Source organism: Odontesthes bonariensis, chromosome 24, assembly GCF_027942865.1.
Source record: "Odontesthes bonariensis isolate fOdoBon6 chromosome 24, fOdoBon6.hap1, whole genome shotgun sequence".
NCBI lineage: Eukaryota > Metazoa > Chordata > Actinopteri > Atheriniformes > Atherinopsidae > Odontesthes > Odontesthes bonariensis.
Window position 1 is genome coordinate 5030938 of NC_134529.1, and position 18088 is coordinate 5049025.

Below are 18088 nucleotides of genomic sequence, written 5' to 3' on the forward strand. Positions count from 1 at the left end.
GATTTAAAAGTTACAGACAGAGTCTCATGCTTGTCCTCTGAGGTCTCTGACTGGTGAGAATCTGGTGGATTCATTCTAAGCACAACCTCGCCTCAACCTTTCCCCTGCGGCTCTCGTTTCTTTTCTCCGGACTTTCATGTTCTCACTCGTCACGAAAGGCTGCCTGTTTCTTTTCCGGCTCACTGATATCTGGAGAAAACCTGCTCGTCTCTTTTAACTTAAGCTTTTAATTTATCCAGAAGTCTCTTAGATCAACGTCACCAAAGTCCCTCTGAACAAAAGCTGCAGTTACACGATTCCCTGCTAAATCCTTGCGGATGCATTATTTGACTGCTGTGAGCAGGATTTGGAAGTTAACAAGCTGTTTTACAGTGAGTTTACATTGACTCAATGTGGGTTTAAGCACAAAGAATCATTTTCTAAAAGTATCCCATGATCTGGAGACCTTTACTGCTCACATTAAAGGTCACTTACACTGAAGTCCCAGTAATCCTGCAGCAGATCCTACTTGAATGCCATCGGACTGCATCATTTCTGCATCATTTCTGCTTATTGATAAGAAACTGATCTCCTTAGTGTTGCATTTAATTTATTTCCTGCATTAGACGGTCACAACCTTCACTAGTTTGTGTCACTGCTCTTTTTCCTCCAACCTGCTGACCGGTTCTGATCTTCTCATCCTTACTGGGTCATCTAGTCATGAGGTGCTTTGTTGGGCTTCAGAGTGAGGAGTGCACAGCATTCTTACATCTTAAAACTTGAAAGAGGGACTTTTTCTACTGAAATGGATGTTCTGTTCAACGTCAATAAAACTGGGTGACAATTTCAACCGGCTGTGATGTTTTTATTTTCTTCCAGAAGAACTTAGGGAAACATAACAGTTGATTAACGGGACAGTAAGCCGAAAGAAAGATTAGAAATGAAAGAATATGTTAGAAACCTGAACAACAACGCATGACGCAGAAGATAAAAGATGGATGGACGAGACATATTACAGTAATTTTTAAGCTTTCTACATCTGACTCTAGAACACTTTGGTATCCAGAGGAGTTGATGGTGGACTCAATGGCTGCGAGGTGCCCAGGTCCTGTGGCTGCAGAACCAGCCCAGATCATCAGCCCTCCACCACCGTGCTTGACAGCTGGTGTGAGGTGTTTGTGCTGATATGCTGTGTTTGGTTTCCTCCAAACGTGCTGCTGTGCATTATGAGCAAACATCTCCACTTTGGTCTGGTCTGTCCAAAGGACATTGTTCCAGAAGTCTTGTGGTTTGTTCAGATGCAGCTTTGCAAACCTAAGCTGTGCTGCCATGTTCTCTTTAGAGAGAAGAGGCTTTCTCCTGCAGCCCTTCCACACAAGCCATACCTGTTCAGTCTGTTTCTAACTGTGCTGTCATGACCTTTAACCTTTAACATGTTGTATTTAACTCATTTTAATATTCTTAGAACAGCACATTCTTAGAATAAAATCCTGATTCTCACATTTTAGAACTCCACTTCTCTTGTAGGTCTTGAAGTTCACCACCAGGTGTTGCAATAGCGCCCTGTGACGGCACCACGTGACTCTGTCACATGGTCTGGATTGGTCCACATCCTGCCGTTATGCCGGCTGTCAGACTGGCTGCTGCGCGCTGAGAGCAGGTGATCATGGCCGAGGATGTGGACACTCTGACATGTAGTCTCAGTCTGTTGGTGAATTTGGGCAAAGTTCTGCTGCAGAACGCCAAACAGGAAGCAGCAGGTAAGCCTGAGTCTGGGGAAAAGCTTTTAAAGGGGTTTCTTTTGAAAAAAAAAATGGCGACCAGGGAAATAAATTGAACGTGGTTTGGTCTGCCGAGTTATTCCGCTTTCTGATGGGAGAAATAATCACTCTGTCTTATAATATTTAAGCTGAAATACTTGTTTTTTTTATTGGTACATCACGGCTCTTACTGTGCATTTAACATAAGGAAAGCATCAAGGTCAACGTTCTCCAGTTTAATGTTTCATAACTTTTTGAGCAATGTTAACGCAGATCCGTGTGATCAGGTCCCTGGATTAAGAGACCCAGCTTATTTAATAATAATAATAATAATAAATGTTATTTATAACTCACTTTGCATTTACAACAAAATCTCAAAGTGCTACAGCGGGATAAAAGGCAACTATTAAGATCAAAATCAGGGACAGTAAAATGCAAATAAAATACACAAATAAAAGTCCATTAAATACAAAAAGAAATAAAAACAGGACAGAGCATTTAAAGGGAGATCATTAAAAACATTGGGTAAAAAGAAAGGCTTTCCGGCCTGTTTTAAAGTGTTTCACAGTCTGTTGATATAATGCTGGTGAAATGTAATCCCTGTCATGCTTATTGCCAGCATCGTGACATTGCAGAAATCAGCCTGATCACTAACAATGGTACTTTGTTCTCCCACAGCCTCCCTGGAGACTTTTGTCCCCCACAAAATCACCACCTTATTTGGCCTGATCACCGCCGGAGCAGACTTATACAGAAGGTCGGGCTTTACTGAAACACACACATTATAGTCTAATTGACTTTGGCTGACGTTTCATTTGAGTAATCTGCTGTTTTTGAGCAGCCTTGGAGTGAAGAAGAAGAGTGAAGCAGAGGCCGTTTGGCAGAAATCTTACCAGTAAGTATGGTAGAAATGAGCCAAAGAAGCCCTTTGCTGTTGAAATCTTGGTGTGATGATGTTAAATGCTTCAATAGCTGATTGTGGATGTTATAAGTTCCGTTTCCTCTTTACCAAGAAGGTTTTAGTCGTTGATATCTCATCTATAACGCTTGAATTTAACCTAATTTGTACCTGCTTTTTCAAAGTGACTGATCTTGTTCTTTTAGTCAATAAAAATGAGTCAAAATCGTATTAACAAATCCTCTGAAATAGGATCAAACAGCTGCTTGTCCAAAGACATGAAAGATGTTCAGTGCTTGCTCGTTCACCAGCTCTCCATCACGTAACGTCTGTGTATTTGCAGCCATGCAGCCGTGAGTCAGCAGGTGGAAGAGCTTCTGCAGCTGGAGGTCCGTATGTTCCTTGTTTTAAAGCTGACATTACAGTTTTATAGGTTAGCCACAACATTAAAACCACTGATGGTTAAATGAGTAACACTGGTGGTCATAATATTATGGCTGATTTGACATTTGAGAGCTGCAGGTCTCAAATCTTCGACTGTTTTCACTCGTTTGCTTCTTTTTGTCTCAGTTTAGTTTGTCATCATTCTAAAATAAGAAAATAATGACCGAATCTTAATAATTTGACTCTAATACCAGTAAATTCTGAACATTTTAAGACATTTTTTGCTTGGGAAATAAGACAACTTATTAATTATTAATCCATTCTCCAATGTTGCTGTAGATAATTAACCATTATTTGGTTAATTCACCCATCTGTTACCTGCGGTGTGGTCATCAGGTTCAACTTACATGGGTTTAATTAATTTCATCATCATTAATGATTGACAGCTGGCATGAAACATGTAAGCCAAACCAAATGCTGGACGGAGAACAGCGAAGCGGAGCTGTCTTAGATAAGATTTATTAATAAAAAATAAACTCAAAAATAACTCAGAAGCATGAAAAGATACCACATGAAATGATCTGACAATGACTAACTGATGACCAGGAATATTTGTACACAATGGGAGTGATGATGGGACTGAAAACAGGTGATAAAGCACAGAGAAAGGAAATAAAGGAACAGAATTTACCAAAATAAAACATTGTAAACCTTTTAATTTGGACATTCTTTATATATTTGTGTGTTTTACTCCATATCATTACCACCTTTATTGATTTTTCTGAATGAACTGATCAGTTAAAATTAGCGTGAGCTCAACTGGAAGCTTTAAAACTACAGTTAAATGAGTTTAAGCTGTAGGTCATAAGCCAGCAGCTGGATGAAGTCCTACTGTAACTGCACAGCTCCGTGTGGGGGGTGTGTGTTTGCAGGGTGAGTGGGACTCCTTCCTGCAGAGCGTGGACAAGCGTCTGCAGAGCACCGACGAGCAGCTGTCAGGAGGACAGACGGCAGGCAGCCTGAGCCCCGACTCTGTGCTGACTGACGGGCGGAGCGGAAAGTAAGCAGCCATCATTTATCTGCTGCCTCAGCCAGCTTTGTGTTTTAGTGTTAATGTACAGTCAGGTCAGACCATGCTGCAGATTCAGTGTTACATCACACCAGGTTGTGTTGTGTGTTTTACAGGAGCGTGACTCTCAGTGAGTTCATGGGTCAGGGTCAGAAGCTGCTGCTGGTTCTTATCAGGCATTTTGGATGACTGCCGTGACGAGACCACGTGGCCGAGCTGGAAGCCAGTCAGGTCGGTGCACCTTCCACCTGTCAGCGTTTCCCAACCCTGGTGCTCAAGCACGCCTGATGCCAATGAATGGGTCCGGTTTTTAAGCCCTGCAGAAGGCTGAGGACGACCCATTCATTGGAATCCACTAGGGTTGGGAAACGCCGCTCTATGTTACGGTGAGCTGGGTTTAAATCTGAAATGACCGTTTGAGAAAGCTGCAAAAAAGAGACGTTTCTACAGGCAGGTTTAAAGTCAACAAACGAGGCTGCGAACAAAGCAGGAACAAAGGGTGGAGGCGGTTCAGTGGTTATAATCCGGTAGAAGCAGGAGTCCTGAGCAGAAACAAACCTCGATGACGTAAGGAAAAAAAACACAAAAGAGAAGTCTTTTTCTGGAAGTACTTTAATCTCTGTGAGTAATTGTGATATTACATCTCCAAAGACGTCGGTCAGTTATGTGAGTTTGATGTTGGCGTCTCAGACCAGCAACAGTTTGGGAGTCACATTCCAGCCTTCTTTGAAACCGTAGTGGTCCGTTTTTAATTATTTAGAATCAGCTGTCCTTTTTAAATGTATGTCCATCCTTTAAATGGACAGTCTTCCAGAAGATGTGAGACAGGCTGAAAACAGTTCTATTTAGCTGTGCATATGACACCTGAAAGTATTTTATCTGCACTCTTCACTTTTAAATTAATTATTTCATGATTATTTTTAATGGGTTTTTAATTTTTTTAAAAATTTTCATTATTATTATTATTATTTATTTATTTATTTATTTATTTTTTAATGATTTTATTGCCTTCTTGTGATTTTATGTAGCGGTGAAGCACTTTGAATTGCCTTGTGTACGAATTGTGCTCTACAAATAAAATTGCCTTGCCTTGCCTAAATGCTAATTCCAAAAAACATTTTAAGCTGTTTCTGTGACAAAAGAACTGCTTCCTTTCTTCTGTTGCCGTCCTAAAATCAGCTTGAAACCATGAGACTAAACTGAAAAAACTATTGATTGGATAAGACACCCACTGTTTCATCTTGCCGGTTGTTTGTCAGCATTCTGGTCAGAGCCCGACTGTGATTTACCTCAAACCTGCAGGCGAAACTATAAAAGCACGACAGATTTGTTAAAAAGATGACCAGCAGCTGGTAAAAAGCAGCAACATGGAAACATCTGAGGAAATAGTCAGCAGGAATTCATAAATTAGAAGCAGTAGTTGGAGGATGATGCTCCATTTCATGCTATGAGAAAATGAAGATTCCCAAAATGTTGAACAATCCTTCTCAAATAGTTCCAGCATTTTTTCCAAAGTGACCTTACTCGGCCTTTCAGCCACAATAAATCTACTTCGACATAAATCAGCGACGCTGAGTAGGACAAACATGTGGAAAGATGAATCTTGAATGGAAGTCACAGAGAATTGTGAGGCAGCGGTTCATTTTCTGTTGATCCGCAGACTCTCCTGAAGGCTCGGTCAGTGCGGGTCGTCGTGGTTTCCTTCGGCGGTACGGAGGGAGCTCAGCTGTGGTTGGAGCAGACCGGCTGTACCTTTGAAATGCTGCTGGATCCGCAGAGAAAGGTCAGGATGTGTGACAACATTTTCTTACAAAAGCAGAGACACCACAACTTTGCCTTTGAAGAGTCATTTCTGGTGGGCAGGTGGATCAAAAGGTTGGAAAGTGGAGGTGGCTGATGAAAAACCAGATGATTTAACAGCTGTTTGACGAGGTGTCATTCATTCAGAAAAGTCGACCTCCAGATGTTGGCATCTGTGAGGTGGAAGCAACCAACACAAACATATTTTCCACATGCCACAGAGGCAGCCAGCACTCATGAAATATCTGCCTCTGCGTACAAAGAGTCAGAGTTTTTCCTGAAAGCGGGCTGCTGACTGTATAAACCTGCAAAGATGGGTTTTCGGCTGCAAATGGAGCAAAAAATGCATCTTTTTGTTGTGCAGATCTACAGGAGTTTTGGCCTCGGCTCGTCCTACTCCAAGGTGATAAAGTTCGGCTGCCTGCTGCAGTACTCGGAGTACGTAGCTGCGAACAGGGACTTCCCTGATATCCCTCCCCGTCTGCTGGAAGACATCTACCAGGTACAGATGGATTTAATGGCAAAAGCACAGGCTGCTGTGGTGGCCTGAGGCTGTTATAAAAAAGCAAAGACAATAATTCAGGGTGGGATTTAACTTCACAGGGAACCTCAATACCTCTCCTTTTTTTAAAAAAAATCATTCTGTACATTAATCCTGGAATAATTTCAGGAATTCCAAGGTTCCAGGCTGTGTCAACACATGCAACACATGAACTTTAACGCATGTCTTGACTGTAGTTTAAACCAGAAAAAGTCTGCAGGGCGACAAAAGCGAGTTCTGAACACACTATTCACATCATTCCCTCTGAAGGAGGTCATATTGATGTGTTTTTCCTTTCCCCTCAGGGTGTTATATGTCTCTGAGTGCAGTTAGAAGTCCAAATCAATGGGAATAATTCACTCCCAGGGAAAACGCCTCGTTTGTTTCTCCTTACTCTGTTTGATTATCTAACTGATGATAATGTGGAGTAACTGAAAAGTTAATATGATGCAGAGATGCGAAGGAATGAACAAATATAAATCAAATAGTGAAACAATATGCTGCATCAATATAGCATAACACAGCAGGGATGCTTTATTATGGCATAAAGTGTAGCTCATATGGAGATGCAATGTTGAAACGATATATATATTATTGATACTGATTGCCTATCAATAAGCTGTGGTGTGATCGAATTAATCCTGAGATTTGTTTGAATACTGTGATGTTTTGGTTTGTGCAACTTTCAGGCATAAAAAAACTATTTTACTTATCGTATCTTTAAGTATTAACCAGGAAAAATTTACCAAATTCATTCATTGACAGACATTACACACCATCAAATATCATGAATTATTATGTGCTGTTCCTCATATAAACCAAGAGCTGATAAACCCTCTCCTGGACATTTTATACTTGGAAGTCTGAGGTTACTAAACACCAAAATTAGCTGTGAAATGTAAAATTTGCAACATTTTTAGTACTTTAGAAACGTAGCTCCCTGTTCACTTGTGTTGGTTTAAAGGCCTGATGTCTGAGCCCTGTACATGCACCGCTGTGCGTGTGAATTTGACACAAAAACCAGAACCATACCGTGTATTTCAGGACAGCAGAGAGCACTTTGAAAGGAGTGTAGGACAGCCCCAATGAGTTTAAACACTTAAAAACGATCAATAAAACCTTAAACAAAGTAAACGTTTCATTACTTTTAGTATCACAGCAGGATTTACAGCCTACTGTGGCGGAGAAATGATTGTATTATTTTCATTCATTTAAACCTGCTCATCGTGACAAAGCAAACAGGAGCTGATCAGTTATTACCCACTGACAGTAAAGCCGACTCATCTGAGCGCTCTCCGGCTGTAAAATCCAACCCAAAGCTGATTCTTCCCTCGTGTCCACACCTCATGTCTTTGTTTATTATGGCGGAGGTGTGTTGTTGCCTTGTTGTTTGTGTGTGACGTGCAGAAAAGTGATGGAAACCAAAGTTAAGAACTCTGCTGCTCTGTCCCCCCGGGGGCTCCAGGGCAGTTTCAGGCTCAGGAATGTTGGTCAGAATGAGTTGGAAGCACATTTAAGGTTGCAACAGGTTTCAATACAATATAATGAGAAACTGTGCATTTAGTTACATTTAATGATGCCCTGAATAATCAGAACACAGATAATGTAGACTCTTTAAACTGGAACAGTTTGCTACTCAAACATTCAGCTAGAGAATAGAACGAGTTCTGCTTTTCTTTCACTTTTTCACATTGTTGTTTGAGTCTTTTTCTTTAGATATTTCAGCATATTTCAGCTTTAAATCAGTAGTTTTTCTTTTTTTACCCTTCTGGTAAAAATACTCAATAACAGACTGTGTGACTCTGGTGTCATTGATGTAAAAAGTATTATTGCTAATGGCTAATTCATTGAGTTAATTAAGCTGTGGCCATGAGATGGTTTTGTGTGGAACATCATAACTGAACTCTTGTTAAACTCACTAAATTGGGAGAGGCATGGATTAATTTAAATGAATTTTAATCTTAAAACTCAAGCAATATGGATATTGAGCAAGTTGTTGACTTCATTATTCAGAAGCTAAAGGACCGGGGAGACTACTGGCTGCAGCTGGATTCATGAGAAATGACTTACGAGTGGGAATAATGCAAAAAAGGATGTTTGTTTAACACAAAGTAACTCGCAATGCATCAATCCCAACGGCTAAACGGAGTATTTTGGGGCTCTATAGATACTAAATCATTCTCTTAGCTCAGAAACGTGTTTATAAGCTTGTAGGCTTACTGTATAATTACCTTTTATTCACTGGAAAAGCAGAATTTACAGCCTCCTGGCAGCTTCATGTTGGAACTTGGATCGTGTGACCGCACGATAAAAGCTGTGGTTACAACTTGATAATTCGCCCTCGTGTCTCAGTAATGTGCGCATGGATATTTTTCCCCCACAAAGGTCATTGAAAGGCGCTCTGAATTCATCATCGCATAAACATTTCAGTGCTGAATCCTTCCTCTTGGCTTATTATTCTGAGTTAGAGAAGGAGGAATGGAACCTGAGAATAGGATTGAATGCATTCGGGTCACACTGAGAGAGTTGTGTTATCACAGCAATACAGATGGAGCAGAAACCGCCCGTTGAGATCTAATCTGTGCCGCGGCAAGACGTGAAACTCGTGGCCCAGTTTGTGTTTAACCCTGTCCAACCTGTGAATTAGGCCATTGAGAGAGTGACACTTAAACAGTGAATTAAAAGAGACTGATTACTCTGGTTATAATTCTGTGGGACTTCTCTTCAAATGACATTTCCCACGGTGTTGATTGCAGTTAATGCAGCTTTATTGTGCGCTGATGTTTTTTCCAGATGGGAGGAGACTTTTTGTTGGACGACACAGGGAAGGTGCTGCTTTCTCACCCGTCTAAAATCCCTCTGGACAGACCGAGCGTGACTGACATCCTGCAGGCTGCGGACCCTGCAGGCGGACATCCAGAGCCGAAGCTGTGAAACAGATCCGGCTCGAAGGTTTAAACCACCGCTGACACCACAGAGGAAGAGCGACTCTTTGATTCACCTCAATGACGTCACGTCTCGCTCTCACGACGTCGTGAAGAGGCGTGACCGATGCTGAAGGGTGAAGAAAAGATGTCCGTTCTTCTTTGTCGCGTCAGTGCTGTGATTCATGAAGAAGCGACGCATATCTGTGCTTTAACTTTGAAAAGATAACATGATTCCTTAGCAAGTTTACCTTTTTTAGAAGCACTTTAAGTGCTTTACGCACTTTAATGAAGAGTTTGAGAAAAGTAGATTATGATAGATTTCTACAGTTTAAAATACAGATAAAGATCTAATCTTTTTATATTCATAACTAAACTAACATCTTTTATAATGAACTGTGAGCAGATGAATCATCCTATGTTGATTTACAAATAAACCTTTCTTCTCAGCCTTTTAGTTGCTGCACAATGTTTTTGTTTTATCTACAGTGTGGTTCAGTAAGTGGCTCATTCTTGCACAGTAAAGGGTCTTTTTAGTGGCTTGAAAGAGGATTCAGAAGTGAAACTACAGCTCAGAAGGTGTCGGTCTCCTCTGCACACACACACACACATTATCCGAGAAAGTATCCGAGAGGCCCTGCAGGCTTCTTTTTAAGCCCAAAAACACACCGATGTATATCTTAAAGCGGTCCGGTATGTGCTGATTCTGCTCCAGCTTTCCAGTTTTCCCCTTTTTTGGAAACTTTAAACAAATATTTAGAATTCCATGAATGAAGTCCCGACTGGCTGACAGTCGCATTACTGCAGCTGCGTGGACAGAATAATATTTATAACACTGACATGTAGGTCTGTAACTGATCTTAAATGGCCTTTAAGCTTCCTGCAGTTATTATTAGGAGCAGTAGCGTGACGGCTGCATCATGGATCCCACAAATCAAGACAAAAGAGACGCCATGAAAATAGAGACTCACGTGTAACTGCTTTAAAAATTAATTTTCAGTCCTTTTATTCTTGTTTAATGTGCAAACCAACATAGTGAAGCTCTATTTTCAGAGGAGACTTAATTTACCTGCTCTCTGTGGAGGTAAATTAAGGCAGCTTTTATGTTTGCGTTGAAGCTGGAGCAAAAAGTTAGTGCACTGATTTGGTGGTTTAATGGTTTGTGAGGACAACAGGATCCAGAATTAAAGTCTTACCTTTACAGCCAGAATGGAACACATGCTGGAAGTCGGGATTTAGTTCTCAGAGCTCCAAAAATGGACCCGGAAATATGGAAATTTGAGTCTGGAATTTGTCTGTGAAGTTGGAAATAAACTTATTCTGTATATATTATATATTAAAAAAGCGTTCCCGTGGAGACAGACTTACCTTCCAGGTATGTTGAGCATCTTTTTCCAGGAAAATAAAATATAATTTTATTGATTAATCTTAAATAAAATTTATTTTTATTTCTAAAGATCAACAGCGGGTGTTTACAGTAGTGGCATTTTAATAGAGAAAGGCTATTTAAAATTTTTTTTTTTTTTAAAGAAAGTTCATTTTAAAGAGCCACCCTGTCATCGAACTCGCAGACATAGTTCATGGTCCGATCGCAGTAGTGGTCCCACCAGTCGCCGTCGTCGGACGACATGGCCACGCAGTTCTCCCGCTTCCCTCCGTCGGGCTGGCTGGACAGGAAGTGTTTACGCCACTGAAAGTACGAGACCCGCGTCCCGTCGTCAAAGAGATACAGGCCCTCAGAGTGCAGGTCGTTGATGCCCAGCCAGACCGGCCAGTTTCCTGGGTGGAAGAAGGCTTTGACGTAGTCGGCGAGGGCCTCCTGCTCCCGGCGGTCGCGGGGCATCGCCATGCGGCCCCCGCGCTCCAGGCACTTTCTGGATGCTCCGGCGTAGTCCTGCTGGCTGTTGTACACCAGGTAACATTTGTAGCCCATCCTGAGTCCTTTCTGGCAGCCTTTGAAGCAGAGAAAACAAGACACACGTGGGCTTTATTGCACATTTGGATGAGTAGTAATGCAAACAAAAAATAAAAAAAACAATCAAATCTTATCCTTTTTGATGCAGAAGCTGAACTGCTGAAGATTTTTTTGTCTGCTGAAAAACTGAAAAGTGCATTTTACTGGATGCAAAAAGGGGAAAGTCCTTAATACTTTATATTTCAAATATTTCTTTCTTTTTATTTTACAGGGAAGAGCAAACCAAGACAAAAAAGAGCCATTTTTTTCATTGTTCAACCAGAATCTGGGGTGTCAGTGATATATATAAACCTTCATTAAGTTCCAATATATAACCATCAGGTTTATATATTGTAGCAGTAGCCCAAAAGGTACAAATCCAGTATTGGCTCCAGTACTGGGGTTCAGAGCCTTCCCAACTGAGTTAAATGAGCCAGGAGTATCTGAGTGGTCGCCATGATGAGAACTATCTAAATTTAAACTACAAAAAGGAGCTTCAGGACTTCATGATTCATCTGTAGAAACACTGAACCATGCTTCGTAAAATTAAAGGGGATGATTGCGTCCCATAATTCCCTCTGGATGAAACCTTCAAAGTGATGCTTGATTCATTAAAGAGGAAAAGGAGGAAGATCTGTGGCAGCCTGTGGCTGCATCTTTCACTTTTGTGGCATTTTCTTTACTTTTTTTAATGACCAACTTTGATAATGAAGTGATATTTTATTCTATGTTTCACTATATTGTTATAGATTTATATATAATCTGTGAAACAACATTAAAAAAAAGAGCATGTTGGACAAAGTGTCTGAAGAAATTTTATTCAGACGGCCTCAGACACGATGTGTCTGTAAGTGTGTCCAACAAGGAAAAAAACTGTGGTGCACCAGAAACTTTGTGTTTTTGTGGCAGCACTCATTTGTCTGCAATGCACTATTTATGCCACTAGATGTCTCTCTATGCTATACACTGGACCTTTTAAGATTTTAAGACCTTGGTGTCTTTTTTAGCACTGTTCTGATCCCCAACTCCTGAGCTCCCGAATGCTCCGCTGTGTTCACCAGCCTGTTGATGCCATTTCCAGTGGGTTTATTAGAGCTTTCCCCTTGAAAACAGCCACGCGTGCTGCTGGAAACTGAGCTGATTAAAATCAATAAACCGAATCAAAACACAGTATGGAATTTGAAAACAAACTTTGGGCAGAGACCCGCTGAAACATGTCACGCAGCAGAGGGTACCAGCAGAGTTGAGCTCAGTCTCTGTTTTGTTATGGCAACCCAACATCAAGAGCGGTCTCTGTTTCCATGCCTCTGAAAGCCAACATCTTAGCGATGTTGTCATTTCCTCAGATATGAAGTGCCACACAACCACGTGTCCCACTTGAATTTTTCCTTCATGCTGTGTTTTATTTGTAAAGCTCTCCGAAGCATTAAAGGTGTGTTACTGTAAAATTCCACCACACCTCTTTGATGCGAGCGTTTTATTTGCATCAAACAGAACTCTGATGTAAGAGTTGCTACATGTTGCCTCATGTACCTGATTTGCTTTTCATCCCACCTCTTTCTGGCTGTGAACATGCATATTAAATGCAAAGTGGAGAAATTACATCCAGTAAAACCTTTTTTGGGGCACTGAGAAGTATGATTACGGTGGGAACATTAACATTTCATCTTTTTAAATACGTGTTTTATTTGATCTTTTCTTAAAGATGGCTGCTGACATGTTGACACACAGTCACTGGTCTTTGTCGTAGGCAAACTTACGATACACGGGATGCAGGAAAGGACTCATTTTTACCTTCCAGTCGTCCAATCTCCTTACGGTTGTCCTTGCTGTGTTGATAGACCTCGCGGATGCTGTCCTCCAGCTCCCCGACTTTAGCTGCCATTTTAGCAATGAGCAACAATGGAAGCATGCATCGGTGAAAATGAATAATAAAGAAAGGCATGTGATAAGGGACGAGAAGAGGTTACCATCCATCTTGGAAAGACGATCCATCAACTGGCTGACTTTAACGTCCAGGGTGTAGTGGCCGACATTGAGCTTATGGATGGCCTGGTCCATACCAGTTAGTCTGGACACTTAGGCACAGAAAAGGAATGGAAAAAGATAAGTTAACAGGATACAGATGTGCTGCATGAAATAAGAAACGTAACTGTGATACCATATAAACCTTTAAGATCGTGACATTTACAGTATCGTGAAAAAGTCTTGATCCACCCCTCATGTCTTGTAATCTTTTGTTCTAAAGTTCAATAGTTCTCCAGGTTTTCTGAAGGTCTTTCAATATTTGCTTTGGACATTGGCTGCTTTTTTCACTTATTTTCAGTCCAGTTGTTATGCCTGAATGTAACACTGATCCCTGAAGCATTCAGGCATAAAGAGGCTCCTAACTCAAGGCATGAACCAGAGTCTACACATAATAGACAATTTAGGTAAGTTTAAATAGGATCTTTAGGCACTTTGTTACCAGCAGCCTGTCACAAAGACACAGGTCTTTGAAGCAGGTTGAGAAGAATCAAAATTAGGCAAATACCGGAGACAGCAGTAAACATCAAAAAAGCGGTGAGGGGGGTTCTAAAACATTGCAGACGACTCAGAAAAGAGGCTTAATGTTGAAAATACCACAGTTCTCCTTTAAGATTAGTTCCCATTTCTTTAGCTGCATCTATGAAAATCAGCAAAGATAACACAGTGTGACAGACAGAAAACAGGATTTCAGCAGCAACAAGGTGATTCCCAAAGAGCTGTTAGCTGAAAACTTGGCATATCTCAGCATGGTGTGCAGTGTGTCCTTAAAACATTTGAGGAAACTGGACAAGTGGAGGACAGAAGAAGAAGTGTCAGGCCTAAAGAACTATCTACAGCAGATGAACAGGATCTGAAAGTGATGTCCTTAAGAAAGAGGAAAACATCCAGCAAAGACCTGACACAGGAGCTGAGAGATGCATCTGGACCTTCAGCTGATCCATCTGCTGTTGGCCCAAGCCTCATCAGAAATGGGCTCCATGGAAGGGTGGCTGTCAAGAAGCCGTTCTTAAGGAAGGGAAACAGGGAGAAAAGGCTGAGCTGTGCCAAAGGACACAAGAAGTGGGCTGAAAATCAGTGGCAGCAGGTCTGATGGAGGGATGAATCCTCCCCAGAGCCCGGAGCTCAACATTACTGAAGCAGTGTGGGATCATGTTGGCAGAGAACGGAACAAAAGGCAGCTTACATCCAAAGAAGAGCTTTGGGATGTCCTTCAAGAAGCCTGGAGAACTATTCCTGAAGACTCCTTAAAGAAAGGACAGAAAGCTCGTTTCAGAGGGTTCAGGCTGTGTTGGAGGACAAAGGAGCTCAGAGCAGATATTCACTTTAAAGCTTGATCACTACAAATCACTGCACCAATTTCCCTTTTCCTGGCAATATATATAGAGATGGGGGTAAGCTGAAGACTTTTTCTACAGTACAGTATCTACTGAGCCTAAACAATTCTATAAATGTGAATGAAAGTGCTTACAGACGTAGTTGTATGAGTTTTCAAAGTCTGAAATCGGGCTGGTTGGCTCTGATTCTGGTTCTGGAAGAATATCAGGAACATCTCCTCTGGCCTTCTTCACCTCTGGCACAGATGCCTGGTAAACCCATGCAAACAAAAACACACACACACTCAGAAAGATCCCCGTGATATCACCATTTCTATCACTCCCAGATCTGAAGCGTCTTGGGTCCAGGCCTCCAGCAGATGAGCTGAAACCTGGAACACATCCAAGGACGCTTCAGATGTTCCAAATAAGATTATTACAGGGTTTAATACAACATTCAGGGAGTGCAGATTACCTTAAAATTTGCATAATGGGTTTTCAAAGGGTCTGTTTTATGGATTGAAGAAACATTCACATGGAGTCTTGTTACTTTGTCAACAATTCTAAGAGAACAGAGAACTTAAACCTTCAGTTTATTGTGTTTTTACTCTTTAAGTTTGACTTAAAGTCTTGGCCTTAGTGACAATGTCAAATATGGTGTTTATCCTTCTGAATCTGAAAGCATGGGTAATCAGCAGCACCTTTATTTGTACATACACTGGAAAAAATGCCCCTCCAAAAATAAGTAAAAAAACAACAAATAAAAGACGTTTTTGCTTGAAATAAGCAAAAAAATCTGCCAATGGAACTAGTGAAAATCGGTTTGTCAAGATTTCTTGAAATAAAATGTGATATTTAGGACTTTTGAGATAAAAGTGATCTTGAAATTAGCTTAAAAACCTCTTCAAATGTCAAAAAAAGCTTGTTTCATATGATTTGTGACTCAAAACAATTTGTTTTCAAGACTTTTTCATTTAACAAGATATTCCAGATGTATTGTCTTCAAAGAAGTCCCTATATCTGGCTGAAATAGTACTTGTTAGGCAGTTGTGTCTGATATTTAGTGTAATGAGATATTTTGACTAGAAATGAGACAAATATACTTGGTAAGACTTTGATTTTTTCCAGTGTATCAGCATGTTTCTCAGTGGGCTGTCCTCAATCACACTCCTCCAGTGAATGAGAAACCTGCTTCTCTGCACACGTAATTATTTCTTTAGCGTCTCATTACCATGTTGACCTTAGACCCATCTGTTCCTCACTTTCTGTAGATAAGGCGACACCATTCACAGATTTTAGAAACGAGTAAACAGCAGCAGTGCAGAAAGCTCTGACCTGGGTTGGTGCGGCGCTGGTTGTCCTGGAAGGAAGATTTATTCCCAGAAAACAGAAGCAGAAGAGTGTAAGTGAGGTGGCAGCCGGTCCCATTTTCTGCTTCCTTTTCCTTCAGCGGCTGAAACTCCCTCTGCACCTCTGAGCCGTGCTGCACTCCTCTCTTTCACTCTTTCCCTCCTGGAGCAGCAGCAGGAAAGCAGCAGGAATCTCCCATTAGATACAGTGTGTGAACGGGAGGCAGTGCACACACCCCTTTTAGAAAAAAAAAGGAAGAGGCGAAAACTCAGGTATCAAGCAGAAAACATCCAGAACATCGCTGCTGCCTGCCTGCTGTCTCTCCTCTCTGTGTCTTCTAAACAACAGGAAAGACCTTTGTTTTTGCTCCCACCTCCCATTTCCACTCTTTGTGTGCAGTGTGGATTTACACAGGTCTCTGTCCTGTGGAAACCATGTGTCTCCCAAATCCAAACTGCCAGCGATTGGGGGAAAAACAACCCTTGTCAAAAGCTTTTGAATGATGTCATTTTGAGGCTATTTTAAGGGTTTAAATTCAAGCCAAAGGAAAGCTTTTCCAAATACATGACATGTCTGTCAGGGGCAAAACTAATATTAATTTAGGAAGTTTTGTCTGTCTGTTTAAGGCATTTGGACGTACAGTTTAACAGAGTACACCCGTGTGCAATATCAGTTAAAGTAGTAGAAACTCTATGCAACAAGAGTTAATGATCTCATGTCATTCCTGCGGAGTCTGACTGCATGAACACGTTTCTAATATGACTTTTTAAACACCAGAACAGAAGCAGATCTGCTACCATGAGCTCTGAAAAGCTAGGCTGACTGAGAGGTTATCAGCAGAAATTAGAGCTTCTGTAATAGCTCAGGTTGTGCAAAAAACACTATAAAACACCAAATATGGATATAAATTTGTTTGTTTGTATGTATAAAAAAAGATAAAAGTGAGCTGTGCCCACTTTGGCAGCCCAGAGTGCAGCTCCCTCACAGATAGTTAGCCTGCACACTCGGGTGTTATGTTGCCATCACTGTTGTGCTGAGCCAGAGCTGATAAATACCCACAATCACAGTCATGATGTTGAGGTATATGGATGTGGACAATGTAGATGTGGAGGTAGTTGGTGTGAGAAAGAAGAAGACAGAAGAGTCATTTGACAAGGGACTGAATGGCAATTAAACTCGTTCTTATTGCATTCGAAAAACCAGTTGTTAGGACACCAAGACGGACAGGATTGGTCCATAACAAGGGGTATCAGACTCTTTGTAACAGGACTTTTGGTCCCTGTACAACTAAAGTGGGAGCTTGGTTCATGTTGCTGGTAGTAAAACTGGATTCTGGACACTCTGCCCTGTATGACTGATTCTGTTTTAATGTTTATGGACAGAATTTCTAGGCACTGTCAAGTGGTTTCAGTGGTTTTAGGATTAGGATTGCATCTTTGATTTTTGCAGATTAGTCCTTGTTTTATTTTATGTAAACATGATGGGAAGTGGTGTCTTTAAGTCTAACGCCATGGTCCTAAGTTGGAAAAGGGTGGACTGCCCAGTTCAGATTGGGAGTGTCAGAGTTAAAATGTCTCAGGGGTTTTGCTCATGGGGTTTGGGGTAGAATGCAGGTAGACTGGGGCAGCTTCCGCTGAGCTGTTGGTTTACCAGTCGATCGGTGTGCCAGCCCTCATCTATTGGTAGGTATGACTGTGGATAGTGACGGGGAATTCTCCAAAGGATGGCTGGGATGACTCTCAGGGAAAGGGTGAGGAGTCAAATGAGTCGCTGACCCACCATTGTGAAGGGAAATAGTTTAGGTGATGGTCAGGATGTCTTCCAGATGCCTCCCAGGGTAGCTGTTACAGACATCTCCCATTGCAAGGAGGCTTTGAGGCGGACCCAGCACTCATTGAAGAGATTATATCTCTTGGCTCGCTTGAAAACCTCTCAATGTTCCCCTGGAGAGCTAACTTGTTTCCCCACTTCAAGATCCCAGATAAGTGGCAGAAAATGGATGGAATGGCAAAAAGGACTCTTTGGATCGCACCATGACTGCCGGTGGATTTTACAGACAAAACATGACAACATGACTCTGCGTTCAGA

General features: G+C 41.4%; 2 protein-coding genes across 2 annotated transcripts; one reads left to right on the forward strand and one right to left on the reverse strand.

Annotated features, from left to right (window-relative positions):
• Positions 1-1574: 1574 nt before the first annotated feature.
• Positions 1575-9804, forward strand: selenol (selenoprotein L). Its single transcript, XM_075459494.1, has 9 exons — positions 1575-1739; positions 2418-2496; positions 2581-2634; positions 2981-3026; positions 3954-4081; positions 4207-4321; positions 5751-5873; positions 6255-6392; positions 9225-9804. Exons 1-9 carry the CDS (start codon positions 1646-1648, stop codon positions 9363-9365), a joined length of 918 nt encoding a protein of 305 aa, XP_075315609.1. The 5' UTR covers positions 1575-1645; the 3' UTR covers positions 9366-9804.
• Positions 9805-10360: 556 nt separating this feature from the next.
• Positions 10361-16325, reverse strand: clec11a (C-type lectin domain containing 11A). The gene is made up of 5 exons (XM_075458965.1): positions 15986-16325; positions 14806-14920; positions 13280-13387; positions 13104-13187; positions 10361-11308 (listed from the first exon to the last, which is right to left on the reverse strand). Exons 1-5 carry the CDS (start codon positions 16076-16078, stop codon positions 10896-10898), a joined length of 813 nt encoding a protein of 270 aa, XP_075315080.1. The 5' UTR covers positions 16079-16325; the 3' UTR covers positions 10361-10895.
• Between the last annotated feature and the right edge of the window lie 1763 nt (positions 16326-18088).